The sequence below is a fragment of the Salvelinus fontinalis genome, chromosome 25, assembly GCF_029448725.1.
Source record: "Salvelinus fontinalis isolate EN_2023a chromosome 25, ASM2944872v1, whole genome shotgun sequence".
Classification (NCBI taxonomy): domain Eukaryota; kingdom Metazoa; phylum Chordata; class Actinopteri; order Salmoniformes; family Salmonidae; genus Salvelinus; species Salvelinus fontinalis.
In genome coordinates, this window is record NC_074689.1 from 27623791 (window position 1) to 27648304 (window position 24514).

Sequence of the window (24514 nt, forward strand, 5' to 3'; positions counted from 1 at the left end):
ATCGCTAAACAGTGCATCATTTTTTCTGATCAGGGAGCTGAGTGATATGGGCCTTAAACGGTTCCTCCCCTTATCAGTACAGCCACATGTGACCGTGTTCCCTGCACTCAGCCCCTCCCAAGCTTCATTATGGCTCCCCTCGTGTCTCTTTATAATGATTAATAATAGTTCAAGCTCAGAGACCAAACCTATCAAATGGAAACAGGATGCACCTGAGCTCAATTTCGAGTCTCATAGGAAAGGGTCTGAATACTTATGTAAATAAGGTTGTTTCATTTTTTATACATTTCTAAAAAGCTGTTTTTGCTTAGACATTATGGGGTATTGTGTGTAGATTGATGAGGAAATACATTTATTTAATTCATTTTAGAATATGGCTGTAAGGTAAGAAATGTGTAAAAAAGGGAAGGGTCTCTATATACACTGTATGTCCATATAATGGTAAGCCCTGCACAAAACAAAGAGTAGGATACTCACAGACACACTGGTCCCCGTCCAGGACGTGTCTTGCCTCGCACTGGTCACACAGGTGTCCCCTGACCCCGGCTTTACATTCACACTGGCCCGTCAAAGAGTCACACGCTGGATGGAGAGAACCTGCAGTTCTACACCGACACTCTTCACACTTCTCACCTGAAGCTGACGGGTTCCCATAGTAACCCACTGCACACCTGAGACAGGGGGAGAGAGAGGCGGGGGAAGGGAGGGGGGGCAAAGAAACAGTGAGAGGGAGAAATAATGGAATAGAGAGATAGAGGAAGAGAGGGAGAGAGCGAGAGAAATAAATAAATAAACAGATAAAGAGAGAATCAAATGGTTGTCTTAGAGTTGTATTGATGGAATCTAATGAAACACTTGACATTCAACAGGCGACACTGTAATACTCTCTCTTACCTCTCACAGTAGCGCCCCTCATAGCCGGGCTTGCAGGCGTTACAGCGGAAGTCTCCCATCACTCCCTCTAGAGCACAGGTAGGACTGAAGCTGACACACAACAAGACACCCACTATGTCAGACAGTGTTATACGGACTACAATATCTCCTCATTGCCCCCTGCTGGCTAAGACCTCTATTACCAGAGGACACACTCACTGCCCCCTGCTGGCTAAGATCTCTATTACCAGAGGACACACTCACTGCCCCCTGCTGGCTAAGATCTCTATTACCAGAGGGCACACTCACTGCCCCCTGCTGGCTAAGATCTCTATTACCAGAGGGCACACTCACTGCCCCCTGCTGGCTAAGATCTCTATTACCAGAGGGCACACTCACTGAATCCTGCTTGAACTCCACTGTAGACCAAATTAGCTTCAGCATTCTAAGGAAAACCCATTTACTTATGAGATTTAATATGTGCTCTTTACAATAGTGTGTAATCAATATGTGTGTATCAATCTCTTTAAAATACACTATGTGTGGAATGAGACATTCAAACTCAAGAACACCTCACTTATCAGAACAGGTGTGGCTGAGAGGAGAGTGAGACAGGTACCTGTTCTCTTTGAGGGGGCAGGCACACAGCGAGCAGTCACTGACGGAGCCTTTCACGTCGCCATAGTACCCTGAGGAACACACGCTACAGTGCTCCCCTGCTGTGTTGTGTTGGCAGCCCAGACATTCTCCCGTGTCCAGGTCACAGGCCTGGCTGTGGTTGTTACAACGGCAGGGCACACACGGCTGGATCAGGGGTCTCTTCCCCAGCATGTTAAGCTCAGTCACTGGTTGGCGGTAGTAGCCCGGGGCACACTCCTACACACAACACAAGTTAGCAACAATGGACAACACCACAATCCAGAACATACACTACATGGTCAAAAGTATGTGGACACCTGCTTGTCAAACATCCCCCCCTTTGCTACTATAACAGCCTACGCTCTTCTGGGAAATCTTTCCATTAGATGTTGGAACATTGCTGTGGGGACTTGTTTCCATTCAGCCACAAGAGCATTAGTGAGGTAGGCCTGGCTAGCAGTCGCCGTTTCAATTCATCCCAAAGGTGTTCGATGGGGTTGAGGTAAGGACCTCGCTTTGTGCATGGGGTATTGTCATGTTGAAACAGGAAAGGACCTTCCCCAAACTGTTGCCACAAAGTTGGAAGAACATAATAGTCTAGAATGTCATTGTATGCTGTAGTGTTATAATTTCCCTTCACTGGAACTAAGGGGCCCAGCCTGAACCATGAAAAACAGCCCCAGACCATTATACCTCCTCCACCAAACTTTACAGTTGGCACTATGCATTGGGGCAGGTAGAGTTCTCCTGGCATCCGCCAAACCCAGATTCGTCCGTCGGACTGCCAGATGGTGAAGCATGATTTATCACTCCAGAGAATGCGTTTCCACTGCTCCAGAGTTTAATGGCGGCAAGCTTTACACCACTCCAGCCGAGGCTTGGCATTGCGCATGGTAAACTTAGGCTTGTGTGTGGCTGCTTGGCCATGGAAACCCATTTCATTAAGCTCCCCCCCAAAAAGTTATTGTGCTGATGTTGCTTCCAGAGGCAATGTGGAACTCGTTAGTGAGTGTTGCAACCAAGGACAGCAGATTTCTGTGCGCTACGCGCTTCAGCACTCGGCGGTCCCGTTCTGTGAGCTTGTGTGACCGTTGTTGCTCCTAGACGTTTACACTTCACAATAAAAGCACTTCCAGTTGACCGGGGCAGCTCTAGCGGCGCATAAATTTGACGAACTGAAAGTCACTGAGGGAAGAAAGACTGGTGGTAAGGGAAGAAAGACTGGTGTTGAGGGAAGAAAGACTGGTGGTAAGGGAAGAAAGACTGGTGTTGAGGGAAGAAAGACTGGTGGTGAGGGAAGAAAGATTGGTGTTGAGGGAAGAAAGACTGGTGTTGAGGGAAGAAAGACTGGTGTTGAGGGAAGAAAGACTGGTGGTGAGGGAAGAAATACTGGTGTTGAGGGAAGAAAGACTGGTGTTGAGGGAAGAAAGACTGGTGTTGAGGGAAGAAAGACTGGTGGTGAGGGAAGAAAGACTGGTGGTGAGGGAAGAAAGACTGGTGGTGAGGGAAGAAAGACTGGTGTTGAGGGAAGAAAGACTGGTGTTGAGGGAAAAAAGACTGGTGTTGAGGGAAAAAAGACTGGTGTTGAGGGAAAAAAGACTGGTGTTGAGGGAAGAAAGAGTGGTGTTGAGGGAAAAAAGACTGGTGTTGACGGAAGAAATTGTGGATAAGAAGATAAGATGTCTGTCAAATCACAGACGATCGTGCAACCCCAAGAGAGATGTGGAAAAACTGTCTTAAAGCAGTCTGACCTGGCAGGACAGTCCAGCGTAGCCAGCTGGACACTCACAGGTCTCAATCAGACTTGCCAACTCCATATCCTCCAACCCTTGCTCCGCCTCTAGGGCCGTATCCATAGTGATATTGGATATTCTAACGAAAGACAAAAACAATATTGATATGATAGTCATGTAATAGTGTTGACACAAAAATAGTATGTATGTGTGTGTATGTGTGTGTGTGTGTATGTGTGTGTGTATATGTATGTATGTGTGTGTGTGTGCATGTGTGTGTGTATATGTATGTGTGTGTGTGTATATGTATGTATGTATGTATGTGTGTGTGTGCATGTGTGTGTGTATATGTATGTGTGTGTGTGTGTATATGTATGTATGTATGTGTGTGTGTGTGTGTGTGTGTGTGTGTGTGTGTGTGTGTGTGTGTGTGTGTGTTCTAACCTGCTCTGCTGCAGCCCTGTACCATACGAGGCCTTGATGGTGATGTACTCGATGTTGCTCAGGACTGCCATGAAGTCAGAGTGACTCACAGCTTTCTCTGACACAGAGTTGAAATACTTCCACTTGTGCTGCTCAAGAGAAATCAAAGCATTATATTAGTTACATTATAATATATCATTTTTAAATAATGATATGATATTATTAATGATATTATTAGTAGGATTTGTAGGCTTTAGCTCAGCCGGATAAAACATTATTTTAGCATGCAGGCCTTGTGGGTTCGAACCCCAGATAATCAGACTACTCCAGCTTTAGGCATTCTGGTCTCCTTTTTACCTCGGTCAGTGGGACTTCCTGACGGGTTGTTACCCCGTTGTCAGGGGCAGGCATGTCTATGTAGATGACCTGCTTCCCCAGATGACCCCCCCTCATCAGGACCTGAGGCTCGTAGTTGGCCAGGCCGGCCCCATCCATAGCATAGAACGCCACCACGTAGGACAGCTTCCCTCCGTACGACAACAACTAGAAAGAGAAGAGAAGAAAGGACGCGTATATTTGAGATATTATATGTACCAAATGGAAAGGGTTTGTACTTTTGTGACTATTCCATTGGTTCTATTGCACCAGGCAAGCTCAGTCAACTGCAGCTATTTGAAAGACAACAAATACTATTGGAACCCAGGTCTGAAGTCTCATATACAGTGCTCTCCGCTAATATTGACACCCTTGGTAAATATGAGCAAAACAGGCTGTGAAAAAATATCTTATCTTCTTGGTCTTTCATTCAAAAATATTCACAAAAAATGTAACCTTTAATTAAAGTAAAATAATTGAAAGAAAAAATAAATGATTAGCATAAAACAACTATTTTTCTCAAATATATGTGTGCCACAATTATTGGCACCCCTTCATTCAATACTTTGTGCAACCTCCCTTTGCCAAGATAACAGCTCTGAGTCTTCTCCTAGAATGAGTAATGAGGTTGGAGAACACATGGCAAGAGATCTGAGACCATTCCTCCAAACAGAATCTCTCCAGATCCTTCCGAGGTCCACGCTTGTGGACTCTCCTCTTCAGCTCATCCCACAGGTTTTCTATGGGGTTTAGGTCAGGGGACTGGGATGGCCATGGCAAAACCTTGATTCGGTGGTCAGTGAACAGTTTTTGTATTGATTTTGAGGTGTGCTTTGGATCATTGTCCTGCTGGAAGATACAACCACGGCCCAGTTTAAGCTTCCTAGCAGAAGCAGTCAGGTTTTGATTTAATGTCTGCTGGTACTTGATGGAGTCCATGATACCATGTATCCTAACAAGTTGTCCAGGACCTTTGGATGAAAAACAGCCCCACAACATCAAAGATCCACCACCATACTTCACAGTGGGGATGAGGTACTTTCTGTATATCTATATTTTCTGTTTACACAAACCCACCTCTGGTGTTTGTTTCCAAAAAGCTCTATTTTGGTCTCATCTGACCATAGAACCTGGTCCCACTGAAAGTTCCAGTAACGTTGGGCAAACTGTATGCGCTTGAGTTTGCTGTTTGATGACAGCAAAGGCTTTTTTATGGCAACCCTCCCAAACAACTTGTGGTTACGTAGGTGACGTCTGATCGTAGTTTGGAGACTTTCTGACCCCAAAACCCAACTAACGTCTGCAATTCTCCAGCTGTGATCCTTGGATATGTTTTGTCCATTCGAACCATCCTCCTGACTGTGCGTGGGGTCAATATAGACACACTTTCTCTTCCAGGCCCATTGTTAACATCTCCACTTGCTTTAAACTTCATTATTGCCCTGATAGTGGAAATGGGCATTTTCAACCATTGAGCTATTTTCTTCTAGCCATTTCCTGATTTGTGCAGCTCAATAACCTTTTGTCTCACATCATTGCTGTATTCTCTGGTTTTTCCCATAGTGATGGATGATTATGGGAACTTGGTCTGTGTCACCTCATATTTATACCCCAGTGAAACAGGAAGTCATGGCTTACCACTTAAGTGTTCCTAATCACTAACGTGAACTTAAAATCGTAAAATATGAATGGGAATATACTTCAGTTAGATTTTACTCATAAACATTTCTAGGTGTGCCAATAATTGTGGCACACATGTTTCGGAGAAAAATATTTATCTCACATTTATTTTTTCCAATCATTTTACTTAAATTAAACATTTGATATTTGTGAATATTTTGAATGAAAGAGCAACAGGATAAACAGCAAAGACATTTTCTTCAAAGACATTTTCTTCACAGCCCATTTTGCTTATATTTACCAAGGGTGCCAATATTAGTGGAGGGCACTGTAGTCACTTCATGAGGTAACAGTGATGTGAGGTGTAGTGCACCTTGTTTCCCTGGTAGTGTTTAGGCAGCCTCCAGTAGTAGGGTCCAGCCAGGCTGGGGGTCTCTATGTCCCTAGTGTCTAGCAGCATGTCTGGGTTCTGGTAGTAGACCCCCACTACACTGCCCTGGAGGTCACTCTGACTGACCACACGCAGCAGCTCTGGGTCAGAACCCAGTGTGATCTGTATGCAGATAAATACACACAAACACATGAGTAAGTGCATAGACAAACACACACTCACAGATGCAGACCCCCCCCCCCCCCCCACACACACACACAGATGCAAACATACATATTTGCTTCACCTACTGTCCTCCATCAGGAGATGAGGTCTACAGCACAGGAGGTTGATGGAATGGTATCAAATACATCAAACATGGTTTCTATGTGTTCAATGCCATTGCATTCGCTCCGTTCCATCCATTGTTATGAGCCAACCTCTCCTCAGCAGCCTCCACTGATTTACAGCCAGCTCGGCTGTGCCATCTTTTATCACTAATTATGACCAGGAAATAGATAGCCCGGCTACCTACATCTGTGGTCTTTCAGATTCCTCTGTCTGAGGGGGCCGGGGGGGAGGGGGGGTGCTACACAGGGCACGTGTGTCCTTGAGCCGGGCTGCGAGCAGCGGGCACCGTACGTGGCATCACTAAGCGGTCGCCACCACAACAGATGGGCATCCTATTGGGTATCTTTCTAGGCATTTCATTTCCTCTCTATTGTGTCCAATTAAAATGAAGCTAATTAGGAGCATTGAGCGAGTAATGAGGATACAGATATTGTTCTTCATCCAGACAGATGAGATAGTATACAGCTGGAGAAGTATCATTTAGATTTATTTAACTAGGCAAGTCAGTTAAGAACAAATTCTCATTTACAATAACGGTCTAGGAACAGTGGGTTAACTGCCTTGTTCAGGGGCAGAACGACAGTCACGCCCTGACCTTAGTATTCTTTGTTTTCTTTATTATTTTGGTTAGGTCAGGGTGTGACAAGGGGTGGTTTGTTTAGTTTTGTCTTGTCTAGGGGTTTTGTATGTTTATGGGGTGTTTAATAGTCTAGGTGTTTGTATGTCTATGGTTGCCTAGATTGGTTCTCAATTAGAGGCAGCTGTTTATCGTTGTCTCTGATTGGGAACCATATTTAGGCAGCCATATTCTTTGAGTATTTCGTGGGTGATTGTCTATGTGATAGTTGCCTGTGTCTGCACTTTTCATATATAGCGTCCCGTTCGTTTTGTAAGTTTGTTTAAGTGTTCTTCGTTTCATTAAATGAGAAGATGTATTCATCTCACGCTGCCCCTTCGTCTCATCCATACAACAAACGTGACAATGACAGATTGTTACCTTGTCAGCTCGGGGATTTGATCTAGCAACCTTTCGGTTACTGGCACCAACGCTCTAACCACTAGGCTACCTGCCGCCCCTACACTCTAACCACTAGGCTACCTGCCTCCCATGGGCCAAATCATTGTCTGGTTACACCTGACCAAATAGCTTTGAACTGAGAAATAGATGATATCTTCCTGGTAATAACGCATTTTCAGGAAGAACTCCAGGCTCTAAGCACGATCCATTGTTAGATTTGATATGCAGGTTGTTTCTTGGCTAACAAGGTTATAAACAAGACAGAGAAAATGATTCTGAGATAAACCAGACAAATAGAAGCCAAGTTATTATACAGTATTGTTGTATAAAGAACATAAGAGTATCACTAAACAAAGGTATTGCAATCCCAGACAGCAACTAGAAAGAATAAAACTTATTTTGTTTCAAAGAATGTGCCATCATTTCATATAGACGTGGCAGAATGAAGCCCGCTCAACACCTTCAGACAATGGCAGACAGTTTCTCAATCCTGTTAGCATAGCCACAAGAGGAAGCAGATGGGCGGGACTAAAACAGGAAACCAGGGTAATATTCAGTAGCAGGCACACGTTTTAAAACGTTTTGCAATGGAAAATAAAAATCCAGAGGGTGCAACGTTATAAAACATTCAGGTAGAAAAAGCATTGTGCCAAATAGACATATTCATCTGTCAGGGCAAATAGTGAAGAGTGATCGTTCCCCACTGGGCAAAAAAATGGTTGAATCAACATTGTTTCTGCATTATTTCAACCGAAAAAAATGGAAAACTGATTGGATTTGCAAAAAGTCATCAACGTAAAGGGCATTTCCTATTTTTTCACCCAACTTTGAACCTAAATTCAATGACATGGTTACCTTTTAGTTGATTTCACGTTGAATTCACGTTAGTTGAAAACTAGACGTTGAACTGACGTTTGTGCCCAGTGGGTCTATTCAGCACATTTCTATCGTCAGAGTTCTGAATGTTTCAACTCACTGAACAGACCCCAGGGTGATGAGGGTTTGGATAAGTGGATTGTACTCACCGGCACCCGGACCATCCCACCCAGCTCCTCACAGTCTGAGGAGACCCCGAAACAGAAGCAGGGGTTGCAGCCGGCCGGGTTAGAAACAGATAGGCCCAAGGTTCCCTTCTTACACTCATCACAGCCACCTCCGCCCACATTGTCCTGGCAACCAGAGAATTCAAATAGACAACATACTTAGTACGGACACAATAAAACACAACACTATCATAGGCCATAAGGGATATGATATTCCATCATATGAACGATTACTGTTTGTTCACTCAACTAATGTCACCAACAGTTGAAGTACCTTGCACACACAGTTCCCTGGGGCCTCACAGCTGCACACGCCCACTTCCTCATCACAGAACTCCTCTCTGGTGCCGTTGATGTTGCAGTTGCACACCGTGCATTCTGGGTAGCCCCTGTAGCCCATGGCACAGCGGTCACAGTTCTGCCCAGCGAAATCAGAGCGGCACCGGCACTGCCCGTTGGTGATGTCACACTGGGTGGCATAGCTGCCCATCTCACTGCAGTTACATGACTAGGAACAAAGGGGCAAAGATTAGCTTTAATAAGCACCTTTTATGTTATATGAATTTGCTTGTTACAGTTATAACTTATGAAGCATCTATGTAGGCATTAAAAAGGTATATGTAGGGCTATGTAGGCCTTATAAAGGCTTCTACATTTCCAGTTGGAGAGGTAGGTTTTACCTTACAGCCTGTCACAGTGTCGTGACCCCAGTGACCTTCCTCACACAGATCACACTTCTCTCCTCTGGTGTGGGGAGGACAGATACACTCGCCTGTCGTCATGTTACAGTTGCCATGGGTGTGGGCACACTCACACTCTGATGGGGGGAGTAGAGAGAGAGAGAGAGATGGAGAGGGATGGAGAGAGAGAGATGGAGAGGGAGAACAAAAGAGAGAGAGATGGAGATGTAGAGAGAGAGATGACAAAAGAGAGAGATGGAGATGAAGAGAGAGAGAAAGAGAGATGGAGATGAAGAGAGAGAGAAAGAGAGATGAAGAGACAGAGAAAGAGAGAGATGGAGATGGAGAGAGAGAGAAAAAGAGATGGAGATGAAGAGAGAGAGAAAGAGAGAGATGGAGATGGAGAGAGAGAGAAAGAGAGATGGAGATGGAGAGAGCGAGAAAGAGAGAGATGAAGAGACAGAGAAAGAGAGAGATGGAGATGTAGAGAGAGAGAAAGAGAGATGGAGATGAAGAGAAAGAGAAAGAGAGAGAGATGAAGAGACAGAGAAAGAGAGAGATGGAGATGTAGAGAGAGAGAAAGAGAGATATGAAGATGGAGAGAAAGAGAGAGAGAGAGAGGGTGGGTGGGTGGAGAGAGCATTATGGTCAGTTCAGATCAGAATGAAACTCAGATGTAAATGTCTGGTAAAGTTTGGGTAATGTTTGTGCCCTTACGTGTACAGCCGCTGCCCTGGTAGTTAAAGTAACTGTGATGACAGCGGTCACACTTGTCCCCCGCCACCCCTGGGATGCATTGGCACCTCCCATCTTCCTCACAGGCCATGGACACAGATCCTGACTGGATACAGTCACATTCTCTGCACCCCTGTCCGTTGAGAAGACCGTGGAAGCCCACCTGGAAAACACAAACGAAAACACAAATTCTTAGCAAATTTCATCAACTAAGCAGCATAATTCTGAGAACCCTCTTGATCTTTCATTCAAACTTTATTAAGCTGTAACACATCAATACAAGTATATCCAGACATAAAATGTGCACATTACTCTGAGTCTGTTTCCTTGATAGTGAGCATGTAGCAGGAAGCCAAGCGACGTTAGACGCAACACTTCTATGTGTCCAATGACATCGTCACTATCAATCAGGGGGTCTCACTGTCACCAAACATGAACAGGCAGGAAGTACTTCCTATCTCCTGTTATATTACTCATCTGTCTCCATCAGTCCTCTCTGTCAAAACGGTCAACTCTCAGTCCAAGTTGGACCCAATGGAGAAGCAGGAACCAGACAGCAAGGCCTTGGGTCAGAATTTACCACAGCCAGAGCATCTGATTCTGGAATTAGAGAGAAACTGCTAACCCTCTTCCATCCACATCTATCAATATCTATATCCCCACATGGAATGCAAAAATAATTAAACTTTTTGAGAGAGAAAAGTCCAAGATTGCTCTACTGTTTTCTCTAGATAAGGATCTCTAGATGTTTTAAATCCATGTGTTTTGGTTACATTTGAACAGCCCCTGCCCAGCCAAAGAGCTCCCCTCCCCCCACCTCGAGCAAATAAGCCCCGCTACTGCCCTAAAAACAATCTACAAAATATGTCTCTGTCCCCCCCCTCTCTCTAACAGGGAGGCGATAGATAAGCTGACCCTGTTAATGAATATATCCAAAACATTGGACTGCCTTCCGACCAGCTGGGCTCTATTGGAAGGCGAGTGTGGGAAGAAGGACACGGAAAGGAGATAAGCGGGAGACCTTGGACACCCACCGATAACTAAGCGTTCCAATGGACTGGGCTGGGTAAGGGTTAGTAACTTAGTATCTGCTTCCAAATTCCAAATACTCATTCCATGTAGAGGTGTGGGAGTGGAGAGTTGGGAGGAATTACAGGGAAAATAGACTAGGAGGGTAGAAGAGACTGGCCATGTGACTCGACCATATAGCCAGAAAAACTCTTGGCCCTTTGGTACGTCAGCACAGAGAATGCTATACAAACTACATACCTGACACTGGTCACACTTCTCTCCCACCACGTTGGGTTTGCAGGTACACTGTCCAGTGAGCAGGTCACACACTCCCGAGTACGACCCTTTTTCATGGCAACCACAAGCTACACGCAGTGGAGAAATAGGTAGCAAAACATAGTTGTAACATACATGTTAATAACACCAGGACTCATGCTCTTTGTGTTGAAAAGAATACCGGTGAGGTGAGAGTTCACACAGTTCTCAAAGATCCATCGTGATGATAGAATACTGTTTGTTTTTCATGTAGTTTAAACAATATGCAGACTTTTTAGCAAGTTTAGTGAAATGAGGCTGAACGGGTGAAGGTATGTAAGACTTACAGTATTGCGATGTTCCTCTAGATGTCCCTCTATCCATTATAAAGAGCTATTCTACAGTTGTCTTTCATGAGAATGAAACACACACATCTGAAGTAAAATTGCACATCCATCATAATATTTTGAACCATGTTTGATGGCCAAATAAGTTCCATTCTAGGTGATGACTGAATCCATCCACATTTCTCCCTGTAAATACAACATTCCTATTGTCATAACATAAATGTATTGTCAATGTTGTGGAACGCAGACATTGTCACAAAACCAGGTCTGGGAAGGAGAAGCCTGCAGTATTACCATACCCAAAGGCTAAGGGGATTATACAGCTTCATGTGATGGTTCTAAGACTTCATAAGCTGTTCATAAGCTGCCCTGAGAGGCCAGGTCCCATGCCATATCATATTCAGACAAGGATTTAACCTGACCTTTGACATCACAATGCCTGGGGTAACATGTCTGGGTCTGTATTCACAATGCGTCTCTGAAAGGGAGTGCTGATTTAGGATCAGTCTTACCTTTTAGATCATAATGAATAAGATTACATGGATAAGGTGGGACCTGATCCCAGATCAGCACTGCTACCCTGAGATGAATATGGTTCCTGACCCATAACAGACCTTATTGTTAGGATTAGGTCTAAAATGTGATGTTGGGGCCGGGGTGGAAGCAGATGTAGGGATTTCATCTGTGCTTGGTTGGCCACGTCCTTCACTCAGCATTCCTCTGACTTGCTAACTGCTACTCAGAAAAGTGCAAAAGTGTCTATTTTCTGTCTATTCTCACTGTGTCATTCTGTGATGTAGTTCAGTACATATCATAGACTACAGTTAGATAGATGCTGGTGTCTCTGTTAACTAGTATGTTCAGTACATGGTGGATGTTGCTTATTGTGTAACTATAACTTTGTGGGGATCTGTGGAAGAATCCACTAAAAGGGCAATAATCATCCTCCTCCTCTTCATCATCCTCCTCCTCACCATCATCACCACCACCACCATGGCTCTCTTACCCTGGCAGTTCTTGGCGGTGATGGCGTCACCGTAGTAGCTGTCCTCACACCTCTCACACTGGTCTCCGCTGGTGTGGCTGTGACACTTCAGACACATACCGCTGCTGGTGTCACAGTGACCCGGCTCCCAGGGGTCCACGTTACCGTTACACTCACACACCACGCACTCCTGGTCTGCCACCGTCGGGTCGCCATGGTAACCGTTAGCACACCTAGAGATGTCAAAGTTAGAAGATGAACAAATAATACGAAAAAACTATTAGTTAAATGGTTGAGACTAGTATTAATGTATTGTACTTGAGTTTCACGTATAATTTCCCCATGTAAACTGTTATTAAGTACAGTACCAGTCAAAAGTTTGGACACATCTACTTACTTATTTTTACTATTTTCTACAATTGCAAAATAATAGTGAAGACATCAAAACTATGAAACAACACATGGAATCACGTTGTAAACAAAAAAGTGTTAAATAAATCAAAATATATTTTATATTTGAGATTCTTGAAAGTAGCCACCCTTTGCCTTGATGACAGCTTTGCACACTCTTGGCATTCTCTCAACCAGCTTCACTTGGAATGCTTTTCCAACAGTCTTGAAGGAGTTCCCACATATGCTGAGCACATTTTGGCTGCTTTTCCTTCACTCTGCGGTCCAACTCATCCCAAACCATCTCAAATGGTTTTTAATGCCCTTAAGGGGGTGGAAGGGCTCCATGGCTGGGTAGTGAGCACCCCACACCCAGGCCAAATCAATAGGGGGTGCACATGGTCATATTACCATTGGGTTGAGGTCGGGTGATTCTTGGACAAAGCAAGTCTCTTCTTCTTATTGGTGTCCTTTAGTAGTGGTTTCTTTGCAATTCGACCATGAAGGCCTGATTCACACAATCTCCTCTGAACAGTTGATGTTGAGATGTGTCTGTTACTTGAACTCTGTGAAGCATTTATTTGAGCACTGAGTGGCCCAGCCAGAGCACTGACTTAAACCCGATCTAACATCTCTGGAGAGACCTGAAAATAGCTGTGCAGCGACGTTCCCCTTCCAACCTGACAGAGATTGAGAGGATCTGCAGAGAAGAATGGGAAAAACTCCCCAAATACAGGTGTGCCAAGCTTGTAGCGTCATACCCAAGAAGACTCAAGGCTGTAATCGCTGCCAAAGGGGCTGAGTACTGAGTAAAGGGTCTGAATACTTATGTAAATGTGATATTTCCTTTTTTTTTTTTTTAATACATTTGTAAAAATGTCTAAAAACCTGTTTTTGCTTCGTCGTTATGGGATATTGTGTGGGTTTGATGAAGGGGGAAAAAACGATTTAAACAAATGTAAAATAAGGCTGTAATGTAACAAAATATGGAAAAAGTCAAGGGGTCTGAATACTTTCCGAATGCACTGTATAACTGTTTATATAGTACAGGTTAAAGAAGTGAAGACAAGGTCAAACTGAGAATGTACGGTTTAATAACCTTTAGTCAACATACCTCTCACACTTAGTCCCAGTGTAGCCCTGCTGACACTGGTCACATGTCACCTGCCCAGGGCCCTCTAGGAAACAGGTGGGGCTGAAACTGAAGAAGAGAACAGGAGCGTCAGCAGGGAGGACCGTAATGATGACATCACATTATCTGGTAAGAGCTTTCTATTTATAGGGCTTTTCTAAAACTTTAAGCATTTCATATTGTATGAGTGGAGATCCCACCCCTTCCACCCCCTAACATTGAGAAACACCAGCACTCATTTTATGCTTGGTATCAGTTCACACAACAGCTAACCTAACTGTCATTAAAAAAAGCAATACAGTAAATGGTACAGTTGAAACATTCTGTTGTTGACATGAAACCTACAACAACCAATATCAGCCAGACTCTCCACCACCCAGTGTTCACACATATGTGACCCATCTATCACCATGGAGAGGGATTCTACAATCTGAATGAATGGCATGTTGGCACAGTCACTCACTTGTTCGTTGCCACTGTCAGCGGGCAAGCGCATCTCTGGCAGACCTCCGGGGTGCCCTCAGAGGGGTTGCCATAGTAACCGTGGAGGCATTGGTCACAGTGGGGCCCAGTGGTATTGTGAGTACAGTCCTGGGGAAAGATTTAAGGCGACAGTGCCCGATAAAACTTATTTCCGGTCTGACACACATGCCCTTACGCTGCCATAGACACACCATAGTAACCAACTGTCTTGAGATGTCTCAACATCCACTGTTAATGGGATAGTTAACATGGCAGTGGACGTTTTAGAGATGTCTCAACATCCACTGTTAATGGAATAGTTAACATGGCAGTGGACGTTTTAGAGATGTCTCAACATCCACTGTTAATGGGATAGTTAACATGGTAGTGGATGTTTCAGATTATTTCCCACTTTTTAAAAAACTGTTTGGATAAACACCCTAGGTAAGTCAAAAATAAAGCTCATAAAAAGTGAACTATCCCTTTAAGTGCACCCAACCGTTAAACCTAACCGCTAAACCTGCCTGCTAAACCTAACCAGTAATTCTAACCGCTAAACCAAACCGCTAAACCTAACCGCTAAACCTAACCGTTAAACCTAACTGCTAAACCTAACCGCTAAACCTGACCGCTAAACCAAACCGCTAAACCTGACCGCTAAACCTAACCGTTAAACCTAACCGCTAAACCTGACCGCTAAACCTAACCAGTAAATCTAACCGCTAAACCTGACCGCTAAACCTAACCAGTAAATCTAACCTCTAAACCAAACCGCTAAACCTAACCGCTAAACCTAACCGCTAAACCTAACCGCTAAACCTGACTGCTAAACCTAATCGCTAAACCTAACCGAAAAACCAAACCGCTTACCCAAACCACCAAACCTGACTGCTAAACCAAACCGCTAAACCTAACCGCTAAACATAACCGCTAAACCTAACCGCTAAACCTAACCGCTAAACCAAACCGCTAAACCAAACCGCTAAACCTGACTGCTAAACCTAACTGCTAAACCAAACCGCTAAACCTGACCGCTAAACCAAACCGCTAAACCTAACCGCTAAACCTAACCGCTAAACCTGACCGCTAAACCAGACCGCTAAACCAGACCGCTAAACCTAACCGCTAAATATGACCGCTAAACCTGACTGCTAAACCAGACCGCTAAACCAGACCGCTAAACCTAACCGCTAAATCTAACCGCTAAACCTAAACGCTAAACCAAACCGCATCAATGTGAAGAATTTTCACTATTGCAATTGAATGTAGTAGCTTTAGCATGTCTTTTGATTGTCATAGTATATTGACAGAACGGATGCCTGGCAGTATCCATTGGATAATCACTGCCATTTAAACGCCTAACACAGCATTAACTTGTCATCCAATAAAGCAAGGAATTCAATTGAAACACAGTCCAAAGTGTCATATCTATGTCTATGTCCCCCGCTGTCTAAACATGACACACTGCAGATAGTGGACTCACCAGATAGACTTCATTGACATATGTATGGAATTAATACATCCAGTATATTGTATATCTATGTGTCATATATCTATGTCTATGCTCCCGCTGTCTAAACATGACACGCTGCAGATAGAGGACTCACCAGACACACTCCGTTGATGTCACATTCCGTAGCATGGTTGTTACACTCACACTGGAGACAGTTGCCCCCGAACAGGATCCCCCCGACGCGATAGAACCCAGATGAACAGGACTACAAACACAGAGAGAACAACAATAACATCATTTGGCGGTCGCTTTTACCCAAAGTCACATACAGTAAGCACAGGTACTCAGATTGTGTGGCCATTTTGACATGATATAATCCAGACAGAGGAGGCTGGTGGGTGGAACTATAGGAGGACGGGCTCACTGTATTGGCTGGAATGGAATAATTGGAACAGAGTCAAACCTGGTTTCCATATGTTTGATACCGTTTCATTCATTCCATTCCAGTCATTAACAATGAGCCCGTCCTCCTATAGCTCCTCCCACCAGCCTCCTCTGAATCCATACACACAGTACTACAAACACAAAGACAACTATAACATAATCATTTAGCCGTTGTGTTGACCTGAAGTGACACATAGTAAACACGTATTCAAAAATATGTGGGCTATGTGGGAATTGAACCCACAACCTTGTTGCTAACACCATGCTGTTCTTCTACCTCTAACTAACCAAGCCAACTGAAAAGCACAATGAGCTTTGCTTTTACAATGGACACAGCTCAAATCATTAACAAACTAGACTAGACACCCTACAGTAATAAACAGTATCAATCTGGCCACCGTCACATGACCTGGGTTTTTACCTCACAGGATGTGCCAGAGTAGCCCAAGGGACACTCACACTGCTCCACATCCCGGGCCTGGACTGTGTTGGTAGAATTGATGTCTACCATGTCCAGAGATACAGTGCTCAACCTGAGTTCCCCCTCTGCGCTGGCATTGAGGTGACCTCTGATCCTCAGCCCGGCCACGTCGGCCAGTGCAGTCATCAGCTCGTCCCTGTCCACCCTCTGACCTGTGTGCAGGTCTACGAAGCCCTGTGGCAAGAGCTCCACAGAAACATGCTGCTCACGCAGGGGCGTCAGCAAGAGCTGCCTGGGGGGCATCTGACGCAAGGTCCTTCCGTTCCCCTGGTGGCACATCCAAACAAGGTAGTTAGCAACACATTTTGATTTACAATGATGACCTGATGAAGGTTCAGGGGTTGGTGTACTCAACCCTTAAGAATAGTTTTACATTTAGGCCGGGGTGATTCTGCAATCATCTATGTGACTCCTTCAGGTCTGCAATCACTGAAGGGCTAGGGGCTAGAGGTTTCTTTAAATCACCCACTGGGAAAAAAATGGTTGAATCAACGTTGTTTCCACGTCATTTCAACAACAACAAAACATGTATGCAAAAAGTCATCAACATACGGGAATTTTGTCTTTTTTTCCACTCGACTTTTAACGTAAATCCAATGTCATGGTGCATTTTTTGGAGGATTTCACATTGAACTCACGTTAGTTGACAACTCAACCCAATGTAAATAAAAAATAGACGTTGAACTGACTTCTGTGGCCATTGGGAAGGTTTTAGTTAGTCTTGCTTTCCATTGCACTTCCATACCGCGAACACCATAGCCAGGTTGAAAATGATAAGATCAGATCGCTTTATTGGTCAATTGCACACAAGGTCCAACTGACATTTGACTTCCACTTTTAACCCAAACCCTCTGAAAGACACACATACAGGACATACAGATACATATAGAGGTTTTGGAGAGGTGCGGGGGGCTGCCACACTGGGCGCCCGGGGAGCTGTTGTTGTGGGGGGGTTAAGTGCCTTGCTCAAGGGCACAATGGCAGGTAATGGCATCTAGGATTTTAAACCAGCAGCCTCTCTAAACGCTATTCTACCTGTAAGCCCAATAGTTAGCCCAATATCTATTAGCCCAATATTTAGTTAGCCCAATATCTATTAGCCTAATATTTAGTTAGCCCAATATCTATTAGCCCAATATTTAGTTAGCCCAATATCTATTAGCCCAATATTTAGTTAGCCCAATATCTATTAGCCCAATATTTAGTTAGCCCAATATCTATTAGCCCAATATTTAGTTAGCCCAATATTTAGTTAGCCCAATATCTATTAGCCCAATATTTAGTTAGCCAAATATCTATTAGCCCAATATTTAGTTAGCCCAATATCTATTAGCCCAATATTTAGTTAGCCCAATATCTATTAGCCCAATATTTAGTTAGCCCAATATCTATTAGCCCAATATTTAGTTAGCCCAATATTTAGTTAGCCCGATATCTATTAGCCCAATATTTAGTTAGCCCGATATCTATTAGCCCAATATTTAGTTAGCCAAATATCTATTAGCTTACCTCGATAATCAAATCAAACTGTGACGGCAGAGACTTGTCCACGTTGTCCACTGAAACATCATATGCCACGCTGTAGCTCAAAAACCCTCCGTACGATGTCAGCTTCACATTGCAATGACAAAAGGGAACAGAGAACATTGGAAAAAGGGAGAGAGTGTTACACTCAAGAAAACAGTACTTACAGCAAATATGCAATATTGGAAATTCGTCACACTAAATATTGCCATGAAATCTGTCCCTTCAGGATAAACACTGCCCCTATCTTAATCTCTCCCTCCCACCCGATATTAAGGACATGCCATAGATAATGACTCATTTTAATGAATGAATTAACTGTAATCACCTGAGGGACTAATGGGTAGCAAACTTATTAGACAGGCTTCTAACGAGTGGAACATCATTAACTCAGGGATGAATAAAGTGCCTGGCCCTGCTTGACTATAATTACAGGGCACCCTGTGTTAACACACAGTGGGAGGATAGAACAGGACGAGTGGAAATCTAATCGTTTCAGGGAGAGAGAGAGAGAGACAAAAATACAGTAGCAAGAGAAAGAGCGAGAGGGGGAGAGAGAGAGAAAGACAGAATGGATGAAAGAGAGAAATACGAGAGAGAGAGAGAGACAGAGACAGAGACAGAGACAGAGACAGAGACAGAGAGAGAGAGAGAGAGATTGTAAAATCAATTTGTTTGAAGCTAATACATGCAGGTCATTAGCTATCTGAACAGCAAAATGAGAGAGCTAATGCTAACCCCACTGGGACATTGAGCTGAAAAGGAATAGGGGCCTCCATAGGTACAGTATATGCTAACGAAACGTACCCTTTTCCCCAGGAAGGACTCTGGAGCGGCCCATGTTGAAACAAAACGGTACGATTGGATCATGGTGATGTTTGGAATGATGAGGTTGTTGTCTTCCTCTATGAGGGGTGCCGTGTAGACAGAGACGCTTTCAGAATTAAGCCATCCATTGGAGTGCACAGTCTGTGGGGCCAGGAGAATTCTTTGTTCTATACACTCGCCATGACAACATCACAGGCCGATCCAATTTACTGGTTATATGTTATTGAGTTCTACAGTATCAAAAAGTTTAAAGGCTCCCTCCAAAACTATGCTGAACCGTTGGAGTTGTTTGCTGCATCGTTTGTATATTCCTGTTTAAAGGAACATTTCATAATGAGGATGTATTTGGATGTGGGTGTGGCTGTATGTTACCTGAGACATAGACCAGGGTGAGCTCTCACACACGTCAGACACACCAAAGCAGAAACATTCAGTGCAGCCCTCTGGGTCACTGCCCTCCAGGTTGAAGAAACCCTGCTTACACAGGTCACAGACGGCCCCCATCACGTTCTCCTGCAACAGAGACACAGTGGAGGTTAGGGTGTTTGGCTTTATAGGAACATTATGGTTAATCATCATGCAAGTGCACCATTACACCCGCCCCCCTCCCACACACACACACACCCCACACCCCTACACACACATATACACACACAAACACACACAATCAAATTAGCCACTTGAACAGCACAGTTGACCCATAACAGTGTTGCGTTTCACAGCGCCGTGTTCCTCAGTATTACCTTGCAGATGCACTCTGTGCAGGGGTCGATGTTGAGGCTGCCCTCCAGACTGCACTCACAGCGTGAACACAGGGGGAAGTCCCTGTAGCCAAAGGCACAGCGGTCACAGCGCTCGCCCGCAAAGCCCTCCGTACACAGACACTGGCCTGGGTTCAGACCTACACAGCACAGTGAAGACGGGACAGTATAGTTAACAAAGACAATAGTATAGCCTCTAGTATAGTATAGCCTATAGAATAGTATAGCCTCTAGTATAGTATAGCCTATAGAATAGTATAGCCTCTAGTATAGTATAGCCTATAGTATAGAATAGTTTATAGAATAGTACAGCCCACATAATATTATAGTCTATAGTATAGCATAGCCTATATAATTGTATAGCCTATATAATAGCCTATAGTATAGCCTATAAAATAGTAAAGCCTATATAATAGTATAGCCTATAGTATAGTATAGCCTGTATAATAGTATAGCCAAAATAATAGAAGATAGTATAGCCTATGGAATAGTAAAGCCTATATAATAGTATAGCCCATAGTATAGTATAGCCTGTATAATAGTATAGCCTATAGTATAGTATTGCCTGTATAATAGTATAGCCAAAATAATAGTATAGCCTATAGAATAGTAAAGCCTATATAATAGTATAGCCTATATAATAGTATAGCCAACATAATAGTATAGCCTATAGAATAGTATAGTATAGTCTGGACCCTCTCTTTCCAAAATTATCCACCGCCATTGTTGCAACCCCTACTACCAGTCTGTTCAACCCTCTAAAACTGACTATTCTATCGATCCTCGACTTCGGCGATGTCATTTCCAAAATAGCCTCCAACACTCTACTCAGCAAACTGGATGCAGTCTATAACATATACCACCCACCACTGCAACCTGTATGCTCTCGTCGGCTGGCCCTCGCTACATATTCGCCGCCAGACCCACTGGCTCCAGGTCATCTATAAGTCTTTGCTAGGTAAAGCTCCACCATATCTCAGCTCACTGGTCATGATAACAACACCCACCCGTAGAACGGGCTCCAGCAGGTATATCTCACTGGTCATCCCCAAAGCCAACACCTACTTTGTCTGCCTTTCCTTCCAGTTCTCTGCTGGCAATGACTGGAACGAATTGCAGAAACTGCTGAAGTTGGAGACTTATATCTCCCTTGCTAACTTTAAACATCAGCTGTCTGAGCAGCTTACCGATCGTTGCAGCTGTACACAGCCCATCTGTAAATAGCCCATCCAATCTACCTACCTCATTCCCATATTGTTTTTATTTACTTTTTTGCTCTTTTGCACACCAGTATTTCTACTTGTACATCATCATCTGCACATCTATCACTCCAGTGTTAATTTTCTAAATTGTAATTACTTCGCAACTATGGCCTACTTATTGCCTTACCTCATCACGCCATTTGCACACACTGTATATAGAGTTTTTTTTATTGTGTTATTGACTGTACGTTTGCTTATTTAATGTGTAACTCTGTGTTGTTGTTTGTGTCGCACTGCTTTGCTTTATCTTGGCCAAGTTGCAGTTGTAAATGAGAACTTGTCCTCAACTAGCCTACCTGGTTAAATAAAGGTGACATTTTTTGTTTTTAAATAACCTATAGTATTGTACAGCCTATAGAATAGTATAGCTTATAGAATAGTATAGCCTATACAATAGTATAGCCTATACAATAGCCTATAGCATAGACTATATACTAGCCTATAGAATAGTATAGCCTATAGAATAGTATAACCTATAGTATAGCCTATAGTATAGTATGGCCTATAGTATAAAATAGTCTATAGTATAGTATATCCTATCGTATAGTATAACCTATAGTATAGCATAGCTTATAGTATAAAATAGCCTATAGTATAGTATATCCTACGGTATAGTATAGCCAATAGTATAGTATAGCCTATAGTATAGTCTAGGCTCTTACAGGACATGTGGTACATAGCCCTATAGTGTAATTTCAGTATGTATTGTTTTGCTATTATGTCCAAAACGTAGATGGAGAATTTGTGATACGTTACTGTCAGCTAAATATAATATACTCTGAATTACTGTACATGTAGAGTCTCAAGCCCCAAAATAAAAGTGTCCTCATCACCCATCTCCCATAATGATTTCGGTAGATATTCAGACGTATACTGAACTACGCAGGTTTGTTTTTAACACAAGCTGAAAACAAACATTATTGGGGTTAAAATCAAATGTTATTGGTGGCGTTAACATTATTTAACCGATGTTATGGCAGGTACTGTATAACTCTTCTGTTTCTAGCTCCAACAGTGCAGTAATACCTAACAATCCAATACAATACACACAAATCCCCAAAAATGCCATTAAGAAATTAAGAAATATCTGAACGAATAGAGTTTTTGTACCATTCTCAGACTTGGCGTGGTTGTCATCTCTGATACAGGCAGGAGTCAAAGACCCCTTCATGTCACAGCTGCACTCCACACATGGGTTCTCATTGTGCGGAGACACCTACACACACGCAGGCACACACACATGTGCGCACACACACACACACACACAACCATACACAGAAGGAAACAAGTACACAATTTACCATTCACATTCCACAAGTTTAATAAATCATCATTGATCCATCCAAGCAAGGGCCACCACATCCAAATAGCTGCATTCTACAGTAATTCTAGTCTTTCACTGAGCCACATAACCCAGACTAGGTAGTGTGTGTAATCAGGCACACACAACGATTTTATTAGCCAATCAAAAGACAATGGGCATGTACAAAACAGTGCATAGAAATGCCACTAAGGAAGACCACAGGGTCCTCAGAAACAGGGACCATATTGATGGATTGGATAACAGGGACCATAGGGACAGGAAAGGGACATTGGTTTATGGCAGGGGTCTTCAACTGGTGGACCGCGAGCCAAATCCGGTCTGCTAGCCATTTTGATGTGACCTGCCAAAATGTCTTACGGGGGACCATAGAGACACAAAAAGGGCATCGAATTACAGGGTCAGTGAGGGGACAGTACCTTGTTGGGTCTGTAGAAGCCATCTGCGCAGGTCTCACAGTTGACACCGGCCGTGTTCTGGGTACAGCTGATGCAAACGCCCCCGCCATGGAAGTCACCATGTGAGTTCATGCTCATCTTGAGGTTGGCCACCGTCTGGTTAAAGTAGCAGTCGTTGGCCTTGTCGTGGCAGTTACATTCTAGTGGAGGACGATCATACACTGGTCAGATAACTTCTAATGCACCTCAATGGGAGAGTAGTTGAAGGGTAGTTTATTACTGAGAATATATGCCAACTGTTCAGTTTTTTATTCTGTACTCGGAGTAAAGAGTATGTGCTATTTCGTCAAGGTGCTGAAACAACTGAGAGATGATGATTTAAAATACCACATTTTCATAAAAAGCTTGGAAAACCCCTTGGCTAAATCGGCTTAGTAGCTATTGATATAAAACATAATCTAAGTGAGTTAAAATCACCATAGGGATAGGAAACAAAAAACTCTGTCTTGTGTGTCAATGAATGGGTGAGACATGCGAGTGGATTTCATTGAAAGAGTGAAGAAGTTATTTCATCTGATCTGGAACACTTTAAACCAAGTCTAAATCCAGCATGTCATTTTCATGTCTTTGATTACTAAGTGACAACTGGCAAACGTTGACAGTATGATATTTTACTTAGGCCCATAAAGACCAAGTTCCGCTTACTCTCGCAAGTGTTGCCATCGGAGAGGGTTCCCGGTTGCCACGGTTCCTGGTGGTAGCCGGGGCAACACTCATTACAGCTCTCCCCACAGGTATTGTGCTCACATACACACTGCAACTTCTGAGAGGACGAAAGAGAGAGAGGAATGGGTGAAGAGGAAGCCGCAAGAAGCAACTGATTCAGTGCTTATGCTCTAGTCCTATTGTCACCTGGGACACACACACACACACACACACACACACACACACACACACACACACACACACACACACACACACACACATACTCTCCCAACATAGCTGGTCAAAGTAGAAGGTGTTAAGTATAGCCTATAGTGTAGTATATCATACAGTATAGTATAGCCTATAGTATAGTATAGTATATCAACATGTATACTATACTACTATACAAACACGATGTTTGTGTGTTTACCACTGTGTGAAACGTGAATGCATTTCTAAGTGGCGAGAGTTGAAGGGTCACAGGACTTTTCGGCTACACATAATACAACAAGGTGAACTTGTCATGTCTCCACGCCCTCTAAGTGTAAACACTGTAAACAGAATTGTCATGTATTTGAAAGCTAAAATTTACAGACATTTTCCTTATATTTTTTAGACTTGTTTTATTTAGTTTATACTTGAAATTGTAGTAACAGCCTGTTACATTGAGCAACTCCCCAGGGTATTATCAATGTGGCAATTTTCTTTTACCTCATATAGACATAATGACTTCCAAGACATTGATAAAATGAAGCCTGGTTTGTTCTAACGTAACTTTAATACGCTAGTATAAGCCTAAGCACTCCTATCTATACTGAACAAAAATATAAATGCAACATGCAACAATTTCAACTAATTCACCCAGTTACAGTTCATATGAGGAAATCAGTCAATT

At 43.4% G+C, this 24514-nt stretch overlaps 1 protein-coding gene across 1 annotated transcript in view; it reads right to left on the minus strand.

Annotated features, from left to right (window-relative positions):
- The window catches only part of LOC129823062 (laminin subunit alpha-1-like), an 82033-nt gene that overhangs the window by 23166 nt on the left and 34353 nt on the right, over positions 1-24514 (minus strand). Inside the window, exons 7-30 of the mRNA XM_055881764.1 lie at positions 23620-23737; positions 22936-23114; positions 22306-22411; positions 19916-20073; positions 19545-19685; positions 19152-19313; positions 18330-18431; positions 16761-17087; positions 16050-16160; positions 14444-14571; positions 13963-14049; positions 12480-12691; positions 11130-11236; positions 9843-10023; positions 9126-9262; positions 8720-8953; positions 8428-8571; positions 6037-6216; positions 4026-4211; positions 3690-3817; positions 3264-3384; positions 1493-1749; positions 895-984; positions 478-671 (exon numbers count right to left, since the gene is read on the minus strand). Of these exons, the coding sequence (XP_055737739.1) occupies positions 478-671; positions 895-984; positions 1493-1749; positions 3264-3384; positions 3690-3817; positions 4026-4211; positions 6037-6216; positions 8428-8571; positions 8720-8953; positions 9126-9262; positions 9843-10023; positions 11130-11236; positions 12480-12691; positions 13963-14049; positions 14444-14571; positions 16050-16160; positions 16761-17087; positions 18330-18431; positions 19152-19313; positions 19545-19685; positions 19916-20073; positions 22306-22411; positions 22936-23114; positions 23620-23737 (3790 nt within the window). The remainder of the gene's footprint in view (positions 1-477; positions 672-894; positions 985-1492; positions 1750-3263; positions 3385-3689; positions 3818-4025; positions 4212-6036; positions 6217-8427; positions 8572-8719; positions 8954-9125; positions 9263-9842; positions 10024-11129; positions 11237-12479; positions 12692-13962; positions 14050-14443; positions 14572-16049; positions 16161-16760; positions 17088-18329; positions 18432-19151; positions 19314-19544; positions 19686-19915; positions 20074-22305; positions 22412-22935; positions 23115-23619; positions 23738-24514) is intronic.